General features: G+C 40.8%; 1 protein-coding gene across 1 annotated transcript in view; it reads left to right on the plus strand.

Annotated features, from left to right (window-relative positions):
• The window catches only part of LOC126413058 (myrosinase 1-like), an 86,951-nt gene extending 71,845 nt beyond the window's left edge, over nucleotides 1-15,106 (plus strand). The window contains exons 9-11 of the mRNA XM_050082956.1: nucleotides 1,060-1,194; nucleotides 5,754-5,860; nucleotides 14,980-15,106. Coding sequence (XP_049938913.1) covers nucleotides 1,060-1,194; nucleotides 5,754-5,860; nucleotides 14,980-15,106 — 369 coding nt within the window. The remainder of the gene's footprint in view (nucleotides 1-1,059; nucleotides 1,195-5,753; nucleotides 5,861-14,979) is intronic.
• Nucleotides 15,107-19,975: the final 4,869 nt, after the last annotated feature.

The following is a 19,975-nucleotide window of genomic DNA, read 5'->3' on the forward strand; positions in this document are numbered from 1 at the left end:
ATTCCCCCTATCGTCTTGCACAATGCTGTTTTTACAGAATGCAGGCCTCCCCTAGCGTGCTCATGAGCGGAGACGGGACACAGTGAATTACTTGTCCTATACGTGAACTGGAGTCACTTTCAGTGCTGAAAAAGTTTATGGCTACCCAGTCTTTAATTATTAACCTCCATGTTGTGAGCCAGCTAAGAAAGCTCCCAAGTCTGCATAAAGTAACAAGTCACCTCATTGTAATATTAGTGTACAATACTGACAGACACCAGGGTTTGAGGCCTGGGGTCGAGGCTTACGAGTTGTTGCTCCGCTGTTAAGCGCTACTGCCGATACCATTCTTTACAACTCTGTAAGACTATCATGGCTAGTTAACAACTGCCATCTTCTTTCCCTGTAGTTCCGCCAAAGGGAATTTTTAAATTGAATCATTTCTCTTGTTTGCAACATGTGCTTGGTAGTTACTTTGTCTACTGCGAACTCGACATTCTGTTTTAACACGATGTGGGTTGTAGCCAGCGACCTTCTCTATCTTTCAATAGTTTTTCAGTTCAAAAATTTTCCCTGTGTATCGGATATTTAGTCCGGTGTTTTGTGTTAGTGCTTCCTATAATGATGCAAAGGCCACCTCAAATTCAACTTGTCTTTGAAGAATATATATGAATTACCTTAAAAGTCGCCATAAGTGTTATTTGTCTGTAAACTTTTCACCTATGACAATAAAAATCATGCAAAAAATTCCGCCGGAAAGAAACTGTAGTATAACAAAATGTCCGACGACACCACGGTCGGATGAGAGGAAGATGTCTCGTGGGGTAAGAGTCCAGCCTGAGAGTAGAGCAGGAAGAAACAGAGAATCAGGCAAAGCCAGACTGATATAATTATTATTCTACCGATAATGTATCGCCAATTCATTTAGCAAATTGAGTTTATGAAACCCACAGTTCGTAGACTTAACCTCAAGTGTTACTTCATCATCACTATAAAACAGCTAACCACTTATGACTTTCTAATGCACGCAAACTAAGAATGAAATAAGACACTGAGAAAAGGCTTAAAATATACTTTCAGAACATTCCGTGGGGCTTCCGGAAGACTCTCAACTGGGTGAACCAGCAGTATCCCGGCTACCCTATCTTCGTGCTGGAGAATGGGTGGCCCGATTCTGGCGAGATGGAGGACCAGGGCCGCATAGACTATTACACGGTGAGCACCTCCCTCTATATGACTCCCATGATGTTTATCAAATTATCTACCCCTCAGTCTCGTGCTGACAGATCACCAGTCGAATACATCACAGTTAATCCAGTCAGTAATTTTATTGTCCATATTATTATCTGAGTACCTGACATTGCCCGGATATGTATTTATTATTAGTCCATCTCCTCTTTCCCCCTTCCATCTGGTTCACCCCCTGCTCTCTGAGTACCTCCTCACCCCCAATCACCACCTGACCCTCTCTCTGTCCCTCTGCTCCTCTCCCCGCTTTGTCCATCTCTCCTTCGCCTCTATTTCCTCCTCATTCCTGTCTCTTCTTCCCCCTCTCTCTCTGTCCATCACCTCTTTTCTCTGTCTCTCCTCCTCTACCTTTTTCCTGCCTATTTCCTCCTCCTCCTCTCACTGTCTATATCCTCCTCACCATTCTCTCGGCCCATCTCTTCCTCTCCCCTCTCTCTGTCCATCTTCTCCTCGCCCATATGTGTGTCCATCTCCTAATTCCCCCTCTCTGTATATCCCCTCCTTCCCTCTTATCTTTACACGTAATCACACCCATGCCAATAGGAGATTGTTGTTTCTCACCCCACAGTATTTTTTCCCCAGAAAGTCAGTTAAGTAATATGTGCATCAAATTTGCTTGAAATCATCCCAGGAGCTTACGAGAACCTTTTAATGTGACGCTTTGGCCGCTTACGCACGTTTCATGTGTACTTCACATATTTTACACGTATATGTACGCATATTTCACCTGTATCTCTAGAGAATTTCGTATTGCATTTCTTTGGCAGGCATCTCAATGTTTACGACTTCGTATCTCATGAATTATGTGTCGTATAATCATATAATTTTGCATGTATATCTTGTGAAATATGTGGCTACTGTCTGCGAAGTGCGTTATCAACAGAGTTAGCAGTAAACAAATAATAAATTAAAACATCATGCATGATGCCTCGGGTTTTCACTCACCTCAGTATTTGACGTCGTATTTCCTGAACCATGTGTTGTACAGTGATGTATTTTTGTAGATACAAGAGCGATGTATATGGGTACTATCTGCAAAACGTGTCACGAATACATTTAGTGGTAAAGAAGTAATAAATTTAAACATCATGCTTAATTCGGCAGTTTTTCAAGCATCTTAGTGTTTATGACTTCATATCTCCTGAACTGCATATGGTACAATGATATAATTTTCCTGGTACATTCAAGCATACATGTCAATATTGTCTGCAAAATGTGTTGCGAATACAGTCGGTATTAATGAAGGAATAAATTAAAACATTATGCCTGATGTTGAAGTTTGACTGCATGAACAGCGAAAATGTAGTAAGCGATAAACTTTTTTCATCATTTTTGAGCGTTGTCAGTAAAAAAAAGTTTCGTAAAGCTTTGATATTATGTGTAAAGTTTGATGCAAGTCGGTAAGTGCTCTCATTCTCAAATACTCGATGAATAAAGTCGGGGTATTTGCGTAGTGTGCTACGCTCCTTTTCCATCAACACCCCACCCCTTTGATAGGTTTCTACCCACGCAGCGATTCTCTCCAGACGGTAAGTGATGTGAGTACCAAGTCTGGTCCAAATTGGTCCACAGATTTATGAGGAGACGGAGAATATAAGTATATACGTTTTTATAATATGTGTGGATGTGTGATATGTTAACTCGTGTGGTGCTGGGCAGATTGGAGAAGCTTGCCGAGCGCCTGTACCCTGTGTTTCAATGTGGGTTTCGAGCTTAGCAATGTACTACTGATATGATCTTCGCACTCCGACAAATTCAAGAAATATGCCACGATCTGAAGACACCATTGTTCACAACACTAAACATTACTAGTAAAGATAGGATGTTCTCCAAAAGTATTGAAGATATCGGGGCTTTTCACGACGATACGAAGGGTGCTGTGGTATATGGGGGAAGCACATCTGATCCGTTTGCTGTGTAAAGAGGAGTTCATCAGAGCTGTGTGCTGATTTGGTGTTTTCTTCTCGCTACTTCCCAAAGTGACTTTCGGCGAAACAGACCTGGACATCTATCTACATACGAGAGTTGACGGGGAATTTTACGTCTCGCTACTCACATTCAAAGCACTATTGTGAGGACTTACTTGAAAGCAACCTTTTGTTCTCTGACGATGCAATTTTTTTGTAACCTACTCATGAAGACACTGAAAGGTTTATGGATAAATTTGCTACCTCATGCAAATTCTTCTATATGTCCGTAAATTTAATGAACACTGTGACTGTACCGCAAGGATACACGGATATGCCTTGATAAGACTGGATGGCTCCTTGTCAAATGCAGTGGATAGATTCTGCTACCTCGGCTCGCTAGTGTCAGAAGATCTCTCTTAACACATACGGCAGTAAACGAGAGGAGCTCTCCGAGCATCGCAGCAGGACTCTTGAGTCACCAAAGAAAGTGACTGCTTGATGCTACTCGAATCTTCCGTTAAGAAAGATATGCTGTTGCGTCTATGCGAAAATCACAGTTTCGTCTGCGTTTGGCAACTACTGTTATCAGATAAGATATCTCTTATTTACTCAGCGTGACTGATTAATGATGTACTTACGTGTCCCCATGTGACTTGTTGGCTCCATTTTTATGACCTACAACTCGATGACCGACCTAGTAGTCTTTTTCAGATGCTTCCGGCTGCGTTGTTATGTGTACTAGCTGCTTGGACTTCGAACACTAACGTCTGGCCAAACGATCCTCGTGTTCGAATGAACCAGAGATTTCTCGATACGCTGCACAGTTAGATATGGCGTCGAGAGGCATACAGACAAGGATGTGACATTTGATTCGCACGGTGCGAGTTCAAATGATACGCGAGAAACCACGACATACTCAGAACAACAAATTATAACCCTGCATGAAATTTGATAGTTTCAAAAAACACAAGGTAATATAGCGTAAAATCCTATCACTGTACAAACTCCTGTTGTATTTGAACAAATATGCAACGTGTATTCTCACACATTACATATGGATATATAAACATTTATGGCTACTTTTAAACAAGTCTGGCTCGATAGCTCAGTGATAAAGTGCCAGACTAAAGTCAAAAGGTCACGGTTTAGATCCCCGATCAAACTTAGAATTTTTATCTGTGCCTTATCACTTCTTTCCACATGAAAGTTGCATGTGGTTCGGAATCCACCTTAAACTGCATGTCGCCCTGTAACTGGGTGGGTAAGTCAGTTTAGACGTAGGAGGAAGGAAACGGCAAACAACCTCCAACTGGCCTGTACCTAGTAAGCACTGTGGTGTTCAAATCAATCTTCGTATTGATCATTACTTTACTACCTTTTAACTATAAAAGGCGAAAAAGGTGTACTTCAAAAACGTTACTTCACTATGAAACAAACACTATAACAATTGACAAAGTGGGTTGCAAATGAAAACTTCGATCCTCGTTAGCATATTAGAATAATGGGTAAATAATTTTCGAGCTTTTGGCAGCTAGATATAAGTTGGAGGGATCCAGATGAAACAAGAAAGAAAATTAATTCGGAATTAAATCGCTAATAAATGAAATAAATTATGTTAAACTGGCTATAAATACAATCACGAGACCTGTCGGGAAGACAGTAACAACAAACGCTACTAAATTGCAGGCATCCAGTGTAGTAGAAGAGATGCGCAAGGATCATCAGTTACACAGCTGACTACAATAACCAAGCGAATCAGCTGTCGCCGAACAGTACCTCCAGCATAATCATGGAATGAAATAGGAGTTTCTGGGACAGCATAATTAAGGAGTCTATGAGAATAAAGACGCAGGAAAGCTTAATAATCCAGGACGTAGAGATTTCAACACATTTGGGCTGCGCACTCAGTCGCTGACTATCCCATAGAGCAGAGCTAGAAAACATCTAGAGACTGTGTGTTTCATGGAGTAACAGTGGGCACTTTGCAAAACAAATAACATATCTGGCGCCGGATGGCGAACGCAGTTATAAATAGCGGCGCGACAGCAGCAATAGTTAACAGTCTGGTTATAAATCAAGCAGCTTGAAGGCATAGCAGCACAGCTGCTGCATATGAAGAAGACGGCTGCGTAGTTCGTCAACATCTTTTACATAAAAATTGAGCAAAAACTGGCTCGAACACACAAAACTACATCATTACTATTACCCTATTTTTGGATTCAAATTGCATGTATCTTTTCTATATCCATGGTTCTCATCCTTTTTACTCACCTATTAATGTTGAGAAATGCTTTGTTTCATCACCTTAACCAGTTGAAAATGACTTTAGGTCTAAATTTAAGTTGTGCAAAATAATAATAAATTGTACGGTCGATGGAGCACATAATATCATTTAAGAAATTCAACGAGACTGTAATCCCGAAACAAATACAATTGCATATATTCATTTACCATCGTTATTATTAATAATATTATGTTCAGTGTAAGATCTGGGTATAATTATTATGCCATATAAATGTCTGTTGTTATAAATATTCCATTAGATGTAGGCGAAGGCCTTCTGGCTTTCATCGTGCTATTCGGCACATGTAATAAACATATGAAAAATTTCGACAGGCCTACCTTTCTGAGATGGTGAAAGCAATGAACGAGGACGGCGTCGATGTCATCGGCTATGTGGCCTGGAGTCTGATGGATAACTTCGAGTGGGGCACCGGATTTACGTAAGTAATTCTTCACCAGCCTCAGTAGACACGAGTCCTTGCTAAGCGGTTACTTCTCGTCTACCGCGTGTTACTTCCTCCTGCGCTGTCTACAAGAAACGGTAAGGATTTCAGTTTCACTGGCATGTGTTATTGGCTGATGATGTACAACTGTTGCATAGAAATGAAAATAGTAACACAATTATAGTTCTATATTTTGTCACGTAATACGACTGTCCCATGTTGTCTGGAGGTGAATTAAAGGAATAGCCAGACCATCAATTGCACTAAAGATTGTAAAAATTGCTACAGTTGCAAAATACTCATGAGAAATGAAACATTTCTCAAAACTGGTCGATGGTGATACAGAAGAACCACTAAAATCACCAGAATTTAATAAAACCGGCGCACACTGTGTAAAGGATCCTTCCGTAATCTTTTTTGTGTCAATTATATTACAGAACGTAACACTGTGTCGACAGTGAGTCGTTATAAATGGAATACAAACTCTTATGGGCATAGATGAAGGAGGAAGCGATTCTGCTTGTAGACCTGCATTCCAGTATGGTGATTCAGGGAAGCCATAGAAAGCATAAATCTGAATGGCTATGTGACGATTTTAAACCTACTAAGAATTTGTCACTGAGAAATGGATTTACCGTGGGATACAGGTGATGTGAGACCAAGGCAAGGTAGGTATCTGCTACTAACAGCACTTCTCAAAATGAGAAAAACACATTCTCAGAAATATGTAAAAACATGAAAAATGTATCACTTACATTACATTATGATTCTACAATGTTACTGAACTTGGTTCAGTACCTAATCCATGAAACTTTCATCTGTTTTTTAAGAAGTTTAAAGGGGAGAACCATACTAGGAAGCGAGATTGTATAAAAAGAAGAAAATATGGATTTATTTTGAACCTGTCCAAGGTAATTGAGGCTGAACTAAGAAAATTAAAGAGGGAGTGAGAAACAACGAAGAGGGAAATAAAGACACAAATAAAAATATTCAGTGTATGGACAAGAAAGCTTCGAGTTTATGACGTTTATGGACACACTAACGTAAATGTAATACACAAAAATGCCAAACAAATCTGTCGGAAACTCATAGAAATGATAAAGAGAGGAAATTGAGGGATACAGTACTGAATAATTGAAGATAAATGATTGCATGAGTAACTACGCGACAGGTTTGTAGACATAACTAAGTTTCAGCGTAACATGAAGTCAGAGTATCTACATTTGTATGAAGTAAAATGATTGATAAAAACACTGAAAGCCGTAGATTATCACAATTATTTTTTGACGCGTTCGCTCCAGTGGTCATGTTGCACGTGAAAGGAAACGTATAGATTACATATTTATGGAAACGAATACCAAATCTGAGGTACGCCGACCTATTCACTGGTATTAAAGATGGATTACAAGAAATGTTAATTAAAACTGACAGGCTGTTCAGTATGTATCAGTATTAAAATTACGCAAAGCAGAGGCAAAGGTAATGAGAAGTACCAGAAACGAAAACGCCAATAACCTAAATATCGAAAGTGTGCAAAATATTGTACATGACATAAGTCTAGGTTACCACATCATAAACGATGGTCCAGCAAAGATGTAAAGAGAGCAGACTACCTGCGGTGAAGAAAGCTTCGTTCAACAGAAGATATCCATTAGCATCATTCCGTTAGATTTCAAGAATGTCCAGCAGGTGATGAAAAGTGAGCGAAGTAAAATTGAAAATTGGCAGAAATGAAAAGAAAAAAACTAAAATTTTGATGCTGCAAGAAAATAATTGAGTGGAAAGGCTAAGTACAGAAGTGGACGTTATTTTGTGGAATTGAGGACATTATGATTTTAGTATCCAGGACAGTACAGTACAGTTATTTCAAAATTCAAAATGATTCAGTACAATACAATACAATATCTGCAATGTATACATAAGACTTTATAAATGTCAAATTGATTCTGAGGCCCAAAATTCGGCAGATGTGATTGTTGGAACATTTTCTGGAATCAGGTCCTCCAGTGTGCAGGCTTGAGGAAAATTCGGGCAGACCAAGAGGTGTTTCACCACCTTGAAGTTTTCCACATTCACAGGTTGCAGCTCCGGTAATGTAGCCCCAACGCTTGAAGTTTCCTTTGCACAGGGTCGCTCCAGCTGGCAGTAATTTCAAAGTCTTCTACGTCTGGTAGGGTATTTTAATGGCTTCAGAAAGCTCTTTCTCGACTTCAGCCTAGGACATGGTGCTTCACTTCCAAACCTGGGGTGCCTGGAGTAATTCTCCTTTTTCTTCTTCCCAACCTCTGTCGCTGTAATATCGTTTCTACTTCCTCGAACGTTTTTCCTTGGGTTACAACCGCTTTGTCGTCGACATAAATGAAAGATCTTGTGTTTGTTCCGACAGGTTGATCATTGGTGTAGATATTGCACAGCAGTGGTGCCAACACACTGCCTTGAGGAGAACCGCGCTTATGGATTCTCCATCGGTTTTTTGTTCAGGGTGACAAAGAACTGCCTGTTTTGTAGTAGGATGTGGATGAATTGCATTAATTGGTATTCCTTGGTGATTGTGCGAGTTTGTTGCGATTTACTGTGACATACTGGAGTACAAGGAAGGAGCCTTCCCAAATATCGCTCATCTGATAATATGGCATCATAGACGATTGGACGTACCTTGGTCACTGCTAGGAGTTATCGTAGTGAAGAACCTTCCACCATCAGGGAAACAACAATAATGAGAACTGAGAAAGAATGTCGTTATGGAACATCCTTGCAGCTACAAGGATTAAGTGACACTGTAAAAATAAGAGTAGAATGTAGAAATTTTAGTGGATCCAAAACAAATTAAATATGCAGTACATCATAATTTATCAAGTAGGTTGGATGCAGTAAATATACAGAGACGGATATGATATATTTTTTTTAATGGATGTTTCTTAGCAGTTCAAATGTTAATGGATGTACAGGGGGATATTATGCAACCCACAATGCCTTCAAGTACTACGAGCAAGAATTTCATGTTCTCTTACTCGCTACGTGCAAACTATTAGTCCTACAGAGAAAGTGAATGGAACCTTTTTTGTAGGAAATTTAATTTTGTTAAATTTGGCACTGTGATACGTTTGCGAGTTATTAAAGAAAAAGGTGTTTGAAGGTGTGATAACTCGAAAGCCGTGGTCTCCAGACAAATGTATCCCAGTATAAAATTCTACTCTATTAAATTTAATACAAAGAGGTACTGTTCGTTTTTTCTGTAGGACTAACAGTTTGCAAGTAGCGCTATGCAGATGAAGAATCTTGGTTCACACAGATGTAGCAGCCGGCCGTTGTGGACGAGCGGTTTTAGGCGCTTCAGTCCGGAACCGCGCTGCTGCTACGGTCGCAGGTTCGAATCATGCCTCGGGCATGGATGTGTGTGATGTCCTTAGGTTAGTTAAGTTTAAGTAGTTCTAAGTCTAGGGGACTGATGACCTCAGATGTTAAGTCCCATAGTGCTCAGAGCCGTTTGAACCATTTGAACAGATGTAGCACATAGAAAAAGCGAAATAGGTTACCTGATTCCTGAGAGAGTAATTTGCAGTGCGACTTAACGAAAACCTTTGCTTCACAAAGAGAAACGGTATTGCATATTTTCGGGCACAGAGGCAACGTTAATCACTGTAACAACTAAAATTTATCTCATGATACGGGAAAATCACCGTTGAAAGATGTACCTTTCGGCGTTTATGATCACATAATTATACTGTTTATTAATTTACAGCTACCTTTAATAAATGTGTGTTTCATTACTGAATGACCCTTTAAATGTTAAGTCCCATAGTGCTCAAAACCATTTTTTTGACCCTTTAATGATACGAAGGTCATTCAGTAATTAAACAGACATATAACTATACAGAAAAAATAGTTTATCAAAGGAATACAATTTTTTGTTAGTGCTCTATGCAATCAATACTACCTTTTATGCATTTGCCCCATATTCTTACGAGTTTTCTTATCACCTCTGCCAAGAATTTTGCACATAGCTCTCGATGATAGTTTTTGTACATTTTTCTTTGCTTCTTCATTGCCTTTGAACTTGGCGCTATGCAAAGGTTATTTTATTGAACCAAACAGATAAATATAAAAGGACAACAACAGGGATGGGAGGAGGTTGTGGCAGGATCCTCCAACCCACGTTGCAAATAGTTTCCAGCGTCACTTGTGTCGCTTGAAGTCGTGCGTTGTCTTGTAGAAGAACCATGGCTTCCCTCGACCATCCCGGACATTTCCTCTTCAGTGCGACCTTAACTATATTCTTTGTCATGTGTGTTCAGCATGCGCTAACGCCCACCCGAAACTCACAGAAAATCGGAGCGTATGGACTGCAAAAGGTGGTACTAACCGATGGTTGCGTTTTTATTTTCCCACGGGCATGCGATTCAGTTTGTTTCCACTGCATGCGTTGACGTTGCACACCGGCTCAGAATGAGGTATCCAAGTTTCATCACAGGTTAAAATTCTGTCTCGAAATGCAGCATCTTCGCAACCGAAACGATTTTCAATCCCGGGTCAAATGGGAAACCTCTCTCTTTTATGGCGGAAGGCAAGCTCTCTGGTACCCCACCTTGAACCAATTTTACAATAGTTTACTTTCTTGTGCATGATGAAATGAGCTGTGCAAAGGCTTACTTGACAGTTTCCGCAGTTTTTGCAACTGTTAGTCGTCGGTTTCTTTGGATAACTGAATCAACACGAGCGTGCAACGCCGAGGTCCGTGCTAGCACCAGACGCACCGATTGGTGCTCCTAGGTGGCGTTTTGGCTGCCACCTTTAAACTTTTCAACCCACGCACAAAATATCGAATGATTAATGCAACTACTGTCGTATTTTTTCTTCATTCAGGATAATATTTACAAGATTGTGTACCTTCCGAAAGTAAAAATCAGGTCAGAGAGCGCCGTTCTTCAAAAGTACTTCCTTCGACCGGAGACTACATCGTAACCTACACGTTGCACTCTTATGTTTACATAAATACTAATCGAACAAGTGAGTAACACTCTTCACAAGGGTTCCAACTAACAGCAAAGCTTTAGTTCGTTAAGTCAGGCGCTGCAGTCAGTGAAAGTGTTTATTTAATTACATAGGCCAACGAGAATTTTTTTTGAAAAACTTTTAATGGAACACTTTGCTACAACATAAGCATGGTTTGTGCTTACAGTAAGCTACTTAAAACAATGACATGGTATCAATAGAGCTTTCACTTGTCAGCTGGAATTGGTTTGTACACTACTGGGCATTAAAATTGCTACACCACGAAGACGATGGACTACAGACGCCAAATTTAACCGACAGGAAGAAGATGCTGTGATATGCAAATGATTAGCTTTTCAGAGCATTCACACAAGGTTGGCGCCGGTAGCGACACCTACAATGCGCTGACATGAGGAAAGTTTTCAACCGATTTCTCATACACAAACAGCAGTTGACCGGCGTTGCCTGGTGAAACGTTGTTGTGATGCCTCGTGTAAGGAGGAGAAATTCGTACCATCACGTTTCCGAATTTGATAAAGGTCGGACTGTAGCCTATCGCGATTGCGGTTTATCGTATCGCGACATTGCTGCTCGCGTTGGTCGAGATCCAATGACTGTTAGCAGAATATGGAATCGGTGGGTTCAGGAGGGTAATACGGAACGCCGTGCTGGATCCCAACGGCCTCGTATCACTAGCAGTCGAGATGACAGGCATCTTATCCGCATGGCTGTAAAGGATCGTGCAGCCACGTCTCGATCCCTGAGTCAACAGATGGGGACGTTTGCAAGACAACAACCATCTACACGAACAGTTAGACGACGTTTGCAGCAGCATGGACAATCAGCTCGGAGACCATGGCTGCGGTTACCCTTGACGCTGCATCACAGACAGGAGCGCCTGCGATGGTGTACTCAACGACGAACCTGGGTGCACGAATGGCAAAACGTCATTTTTTCGGATGAATCCAGGTTCTGTTTACAGCATCATGATGGTCGCATCCGTGTTTGGCGACATCGCGGTGAACGCACATTGGAAGCGTATATTCGTCATCGCCATGCTGGCGTATCACCCGGCGTGATGGTTTGGGGTGCCATTGCTTGCACGTCTCGGTCACCTCTTGTTCGCATTGACGGAACTTTGAACAGTGGACGTTACATTTCAGACGTGTTACGACCCGTGGCTCTACCCTTCATTCGATCCCTGCGAAACCCTACATTTCAGCAGGATAATGCACGACCGCATGTTGCAGGTCCAGTACGGGCCTTTCTGGATACAGAAAATGTTCGACTCCTGCCCTGGCCAGCAAATTCTCCAGATCTCTCTCCAATTTAAAACGTCTCGTCAGTGGTGGCCAAGCAACTGGCTCGTCACAATATGCCAGTCACTACTCTTGATGAACTGTGGTATCGTGTTGAAGCTGCATGGGCAGCTGTACCTGTACACGCCATCCAAGCTCTGTTTGACTCATTGCCCAGGCGTATCAACGCCGTTTTTACGGCCAGAGGTTGTTGTTCTGGGTACTGATTTTTCAGTATCTATGCACCCAAATTGCGTGAAAATGTAATCACATGTCAGTTCTAGTATAATATATTTGTCCAATGAATACCCGTTTATTATCTGCATTTCTTCTTGGTGTAGCAAATTTACTGGCCAGTAGTGTATTTTCTCTCTCTTTTTTCATTGAAGATTCTTGTGTAACGTTTTCTGCAATGAGTCGCTTGCTGAACTTCCCGGTGAGGCGACTAACAGTAGTCCCCCACCATGTTGGTGTTCCAGAGGCCTTGGTAGCGTTTTTCCATCACTTTAATGTTCTGGTGTAAACGCTCTCCTTGTTCCTCACGAATATTTCCCATATTGTCCGGGAAGTAATCAAGGTGACTGTTCAGAAAGTGAACTTTCAGGCTCATTAAACATCCTAAAGTTTTAATCTTCTTTAACATTGTAGCTGCAATAGAAAGATATTCTGGGTCTTTTCATGTCCTAAGAACTTTGTAACGACTTCCTTGAATGATAACCATGCTTCATTCTCTTTTGAGGTCATTGTGGATACAAAGTTAACATCAAACATCAATTTTCTAATGTCAGGTCCGACAAAGACGCCTTCTCTTAGTATAGCTTCTAAAAGGTGCGGAAACCTTTGGCAGATATACTTAAACCATTGTCCATCTTTAAGCAAAGCCTTTACAAACTGTTTCATTAAGTCTAGATCTATACATAGAGATGGTAGGAGTAAGTGTTTAGGATCAACAAGGTCTTTGCGTAGAATGTTCTTCTCGCCAGGTTTTAAGCTCCCTCACAGGCCAGTTACTTTGGACCAGTGTTGATCCCTAGCCCTACTGTCCCATTCACACAAGAAACATGTAAATTTGGTAAAGCCACCTTGCTGACCAAGGGGCATGCATGTAACTTCTATGTCGCCACAGATCATCCAGCCATGAGCAGAATAGCCTATTTTATTTAGCGCTCTTTCTAGGTTTTCATAGCTTTCTTCCATATCAACAGAATGTCCAACAGGTATAGATGCATACATGTTACCATTGTGTAATAAAACAGCCTTTAAACTAGTTTTGGATGAATCAATAAACAGCCTCCAGTCTTCCTTTTTGCATCCAATACCAAACTCATTCATCAGACCGGGAATGTCTGAGCAGTACACTAAATCACCTTCTTGTCGAAAAAACTTGGAAAACTGCTGCTCTCGGTTTCTGTACATGTTTATGCTGGTTACAACTACCAATAAGTTCTTTTCTTTGAACCTAGAGCCAAGAAATTCAGCTTTTTCTTTCGTTAAGCCCAGATTCCTAACCAAATCGTTAACCTCGGTGTGAGTAAACAATTTGAGCTCTAGACTTTCTGTATTACAATGGAATTAATCATCATCTGCTTCATCTAAATCACACTTTACATCAGAAAATACTTCTGTTGGAATAGAATTTAAATTATCTGGTGGTTCAGGAACCGGCAAATCTACACTATGCCCTACTGGTCGGATGGCGGATGGAAGGTTAGGGTAACTTATTACCTTCATGTTTTTCGAATTATGACCAGTAATATCAACACTGCAAAAGTAGCAATCATCGGAATGATTTCTTGGCTCCGTCCATATCATAGGAACAGCAAATATAATGGTCTTTTTCTCCTTTTTGGACCATTTTCTCAGATCTTCAACAAACACGTAACATACCATGTGAGGCGCCCAAGATTTATCTTGATCAACAAGTTTAGATCCAAAGTATGATAGATAAACCTTCTTCACAAAGTCTGTAATGTTTCTTTGGTGTTTTTTAATCACAAATTCACCACAAGTATAACAGAAACTGTCGGCAGAATTTTTACAACCACGATTAGAAATTGTACTGAGCACATGTACAGGAAATGGGAAAGTGAAGTTAGGTTGACAGTAAACAAAACACCATCTGTTAACACAAAAATATAATCGACCTTTTTTGCCAGCAAATGTTTTTCAGCTGTTCTACTAACGTCATCTACATTCATTACACCTCCTTTTTAAATTATTTTAACTATATTAAAGCTATTAAATTCTTTAAAACATCGCTTAATTTAATAAATTTAACTGTAAAATCTGAATAAATGGTGGGTGATACAGTTTTTTAAGTATCGTATTTGGATTTAGAACGCTAAGAAACAGCAGAAAAAGGTATTTTCAGCAAAAAAGTTTTTCCATCGGTGGCCTGTGTTATTAAATGGATGTCGTTTATGGCGTACAGCACTAATAATACTTATTCTGGTAATATTCATTTCATTTCATGTCGAAGTGGCCAGGCAGGGAGTTGCAGCATTCTTTGCAACCCCACCAACGCAAACCCTGTGAAAACACCTAGTGCTATATTTGTCTGGGGATTTGTGATGCTGTATAGAGTCGGTAACTTGTTTCACATATACTGAAAGCACCTACCCAAATAGCAATTGCGGTATTTTAATGTCAACTAATGCCCGAATGCGCTCATGACTACTCATATCTCTTTGCAGCTGTCAACTAAAGTAAATAAGCAAATATAAAGAACAATGGCTGCAAGCATTGTAGTTTCGAATGTATCACAGATTTTCAATGCTGCACGATAATATTTTATGCCATATTAATACTAATTTTTTATGTTTCCAGGATTAGGTATGGAATTCACCATGTGGACTTCGACGACCCAGACCGAAAAAGGACGCCAAAGGCATCCTTCGCTGTTTTGGAGGAGATCTTCAGGACGAAAACTATTCCCGAGCAATACTTCAGATAAATAGGCTGTGATACAGTGTGTACTCCTACATTCATAATTTGTAATAAAAAACTCTCCCTGTTTACAACACTTTTTTAATCCGTGTAGTACCTTATATTTTGATTTAATACCATTATGAAGTATATTAAAACTGAAGAAGCTGTAAAAAGGTAGGAATTTAAGGAGATGGGACCTGCATAAACTGAAAGAACCAGAGGTTGTAGAGAATTTCAGAGAGAGAATTAGGGAACGATTAACAAGAACGGGGAAAAGAAATACAGTAGAACCACTATGGGTAACTTTGAGAAATAAAATAGTGAAGGCTGCAGAGCATCAAGTAGGTAAAAAGACGAGAGCTAGTAGAAATCCTTGGGTAACAGAAGAAATATTGTATTTCATTGATGAAAGGAGAAAATATAAAAATGCAGTAAATGAAGCAGGCGGAAAGGAATACAAACGTCTCGAAAATGAGATCGACAGGAAGTGCAAAATGGCTAAGCAGGGATGGCTAGAGGACAAATGTAAGGACGTAGAGGCTTATCTTACTAGGGGTAAGATAGATACTGCCTACAGGAAAATTAAAGAGACCTTTGGAGAAAAGAGAGCCACATGTATGAATATCAAGGGCTCAGATGGAAAACCAGTTGTAAGCAAAGAGGGGAAAGCAGAAAGGTGGAAGAAGCATACAGAGCGTCTATACAAAGGCGATGTACTAGAGGGCAATATTATGAAAATAGAAGAGAATATAGATGAAGATGCAATCGGAGATAGGATAATGCATGAAGAATTTGACGGAACACTGAAAGACCTGAGTCGAAACAAGGCCCCGAGAGTAGACAAAAACTAAAACTACTGATAGTCTTGGGAGAGCCAGCCACAACAAAGCTCTACCATCTGGAAAGCAATATGTATGAGGCAGGAGAAATACGCCCAGACTTCAAGAACAGCAGGCCGGGATGGCCGAGCGGTTCTAGGCGCTACAGTCTGGAACCGCGCGACCGCTACGGTCGCAGGTTCGAATCCTGCCTCGGGCATGGGTGTGTGTGATGTCCTTAGGTTAGTAAGGTTTAAGTAGTTGTAAGTTCTAGGGGACTGATGACCTCAGAAGTTAAGTCCCATAGTGCTCCGAGCCATTTGAACCATTTTGAACTTCAAGAAGAGTATAATAATTACAATCCCATAGTATGCAGGTGTTGACAGTTGTGAAAATTACCAAACTATCAGCTTAATAAGTCACAGCTGCAAAATACTGACACGAATTCTTTACAGACGAATGGAAAAACTGGTAGAATACGAGCTCGGAGAAGATTAGTTGGATTCCGTAGAAATGTTGGAACACGCGAGGCAATACTGACCCTACAATTTATCTTAGTAGATATCTTAAAAAAAGGCAAACCTAAGTTTCTAGTGTTTGTAGACTTCGAGAAAGCCTTTTAAATGTTGATTGAAATACTCTCTTTAAAATTCTGAAGGTGGCAGGAGTAAAACACAGGGAGCGAAAGGCTATTTACGATTTGTACAGAAACAAAGTTGCAGTTATAAGAATCGAGAACTACGAAAGGGAAGAAGTGAGAAGGATGTGAGACAGGGTTGTAGCATATCCCCGATGTTATTCAGTCTTTATATTGAGCAACCAGTAAAGGAAATAAAAGAAAAATTCGGAGTAGGAATTAAAATCTATGGAGAAGAAATAAAAACTTTGAGGTTTGCGTATGACACTGTAATTGTGTCAGAGACAGCAAAGGACCTGGAAGAGCAGTTGAACGGAATGGATGGTGTCTTGAAGGGAGGATATAAGATGAACATCAACAAAAGCAAAACGAGGATAATGGAATGCAGTCGAATTAAATCAGGTGTTGCTGAGGGAATTAGATTAGGAAATGACACACTTAAAGTAGCAAATTTGTTTTGCTATTAGGAGAGCAAAATAACTGATAATGGTCGAAGTAGATAGGATATAAAATGTAGACTGGCTCTGGAAAGGAAAGAACTTCTGCAGAAGAGATATTTTTTATCATGCAGAATGGATTTAAGTGGCAGGAAGTCTTTTCCGAAAGTATTTGTATGGAGTGCAGCCATGTATGGAAGTGAAACATGGATGATAAATAATTCAGACAAGAAGAGAATAGAAGCTTTCGAAATGTGGTGCTACAGGAGAATGCTGAAGGTTAGATGGATAGTTCACGTAACTAATGGGGAGGTACAGAATAGAATTGTGGAGAAGAGGAATTTGCGGCGCAATATGACTAAAAGAAGGGATCGATTGGTAGGACACATTCTGAGGCATCAAGGAGTCACCAATTTAGTATTGGATGGAAGCGTGGAGGGTAAAAATCATAGAGGCAGACGAACAGATGAATAAACTAAGCAGATTCAGAAGGATGTAGGTTGCAGTAGGTACTTGGAGATGAAGAAGTTTGCACTGGGTAGAGTTGCATGGAGAGCTGCATCAAACCAGTCTCTGTACTGAAAACCACAACAACGACCATTATGAAAGCAAGTACTGTAATTAACCTACTCTAATTGCTCGTTGCCGCATTGAGATACACGGATGTATGTATCTACATCTAAATGTGTAACCTGAAAAACCTACGTGAAGTGCCTGGCAGAGTTTTAGCGTGGTACCACATGTTACAGTTCTTTCCAGTTACTATCGAGTTTGGCACTCGGAAAGAATGACTGCTTTGAATGTCTGTGCGTCCTACAATTAATCTAATTTTGTCTTTACAGTCCATGTGCGAGCGATACGAAGAGGGCTGTAGAATACATCCAAACTCTTTTCTTAATACTTACTCTTGAAATTTTGTAATTCGATTTCGTCGGGTTAATTTCCGTCTATTTTTAGGAGACTCTCAACTCAGGTTTCTCAGCATTACCGTGAAGCTTCCCCGTGGGTCGAACATTTGTGATGTCCTTCTCTGTATACGTTCAATAGCTCCTCTGAGTCCTGTCGGGTACGGGTCCCACTTGTTTGAGCAATATTCTGAAGTGAGACGTACAAGCATTTTATACAACCACAGTCCTTTGTAGAGTGACTCCATGTTCTGAGTATCCTACTAATGAACTAAAGTCTGCTGTCTGACCAACGTCTGAGCCTATGTTATCATTCCATCTTAATATAACTATTAACTGTTACGCCCATCTATTTCTATGAGTCTTAGTCAAATCTGAATCATTGATATTGTACTCATAGCGCACTACTTTTTTTCTCTCAGCAAGATTCAGATGACGCACTTTCACAACTCTCACCCGCAAACAGATACTCTGCTCTACAGCACTACTTTCGGCTCCTCACCTGCTAACAGTTTAACTACCTTCGACGAGATTTGAGGTGTAATACATTCTTCACTATCAGATATTAACCAACACGACCACAGAAGTTACTTTGTGTAGGTTCTGATCATCTCCCTTATTTTTTCGTTATTCGTTCGTGATAATAATTCAGTTCAAAGGCACTAGTTGTTTAGCCACAACAGAGATACACTAAGGTCGACGGTAGGCAAAGGTTGACCACTGAGTTTTCATTTTGGGTACAATAAAGAACGTCTTTGCCTATTGGGAGGACGGACTCGCCTTGCGATGAGCCCGGAGAACAAGTGGACATCAACGTACTCGCCCGCCGGCGCCAGAAACACGCAACGGATACCCTTCAAATGGTTCAAATGGCTCTGAGCACTATGGGACTCAACTTCTGAGGTCATTAGTCCCCTAGAACTTAGAACTAGTTAAACCTAACTAACCTAAGGACGTCACAAACATCCACGCCCGAGGCAGGATTCGAACCTGCGACCGTAGCGGTCTCGCGGTTCCAGACTGCAGCGCCCAGAACCGCACGGCCACTTCGGCCGGCTCGGATACCCTTCTTCGACAAGTTCTCAACATGGCATATAGGATAAAGGCTTTCAAACTACTATCGAACGCCACTCCTGTAGAGGGTGTGGTGGGATTATGACAGTCGGTTGCTGTTATTCCCCGCACCCTGCCCCCCCCCCCCAAAAAAAAAAAATCATTGTGGGATGGTCTATCACAGGAAAGGTAGCATTCACAGCGGTGTTGTGAGAGTTTTTGCCGCATCAAAATTTAGTGAATACATGTTTTAGACTATGTTAGTAATAGTATAGGGGAGCCTGAGGTCAAATGAAACAAATGGTTCAAATGGCTCTGAGCACTATGGGACTCAACATCTTAGGTCATAAGTCCCCTAGAACTTAGAACTACTTAAACCTAACTAACCTAAGGACATCACACACACCCATGCCCGAGGCAGGATTCGAACCTGCGACCGTAGCAGTCCCACGGCTCCGGACTGCAGCGCCAGAACCGCTAGACCACCGCGGCCGGCGAAATGAAACAAAATTTTAGTAATTGTATAGGGGAGCCTGAGGTCAAATGAAACAAAATTTAGCTTTTTTGTAATTAACAATCTACGTATTGTATAAATTATGTAATGTAATGAATGTAATAATCGTTTGTTTGCAGTTACATAGATGTACTCATTACTAATACACCAAAGGAAAAAAAGGCATGGGATACCTCCAAACATCGCGTCGGATCTCCTTTTGTCTGGCATAGCGCAGCAGTTCGACGAGGCATGAACTCAGCAAGCCGGAGGAAGTCCTCTGCAGAAGTAATGAGCCTCTATAGCTCTGCATAATTGCGAAAGTGATGTCGGTGCAAGATTTTGTGCACGGACCTCTCGATTACGCCCCATAAATGTTCGATGGAATTCATGACGGGCGATCTGGGTGCCCAAATCATTCGTTCGAGTTGTCCAGAATGTTCTTCAAACTAATCGCGAACCATTGTGGTCAGGTAGCATGGAGCATTGTCATCCATAAAAATTCCATCGTTGTTTGGGAAGAAGTAGTCCATGAATGACTGCAAATGGTC

The sequence above is a fragment of the Schistocerca serialis genome, chromosome 7 (genome assembly GCF_023864345.2).
Source record: "Schistocerca serialis cubense isolate TAMUIC-IGC-003099 chromosome 7, iqSchSeri2.2, whole genome shotgun sequence".
In the NCBI taxonomy this organism is placed as follows: Eukaryota; Metazoa; Arthropoda; class Insecta; order Orthoptera; family Acrididae; genus Schistocerca; species Schistocerca serialis.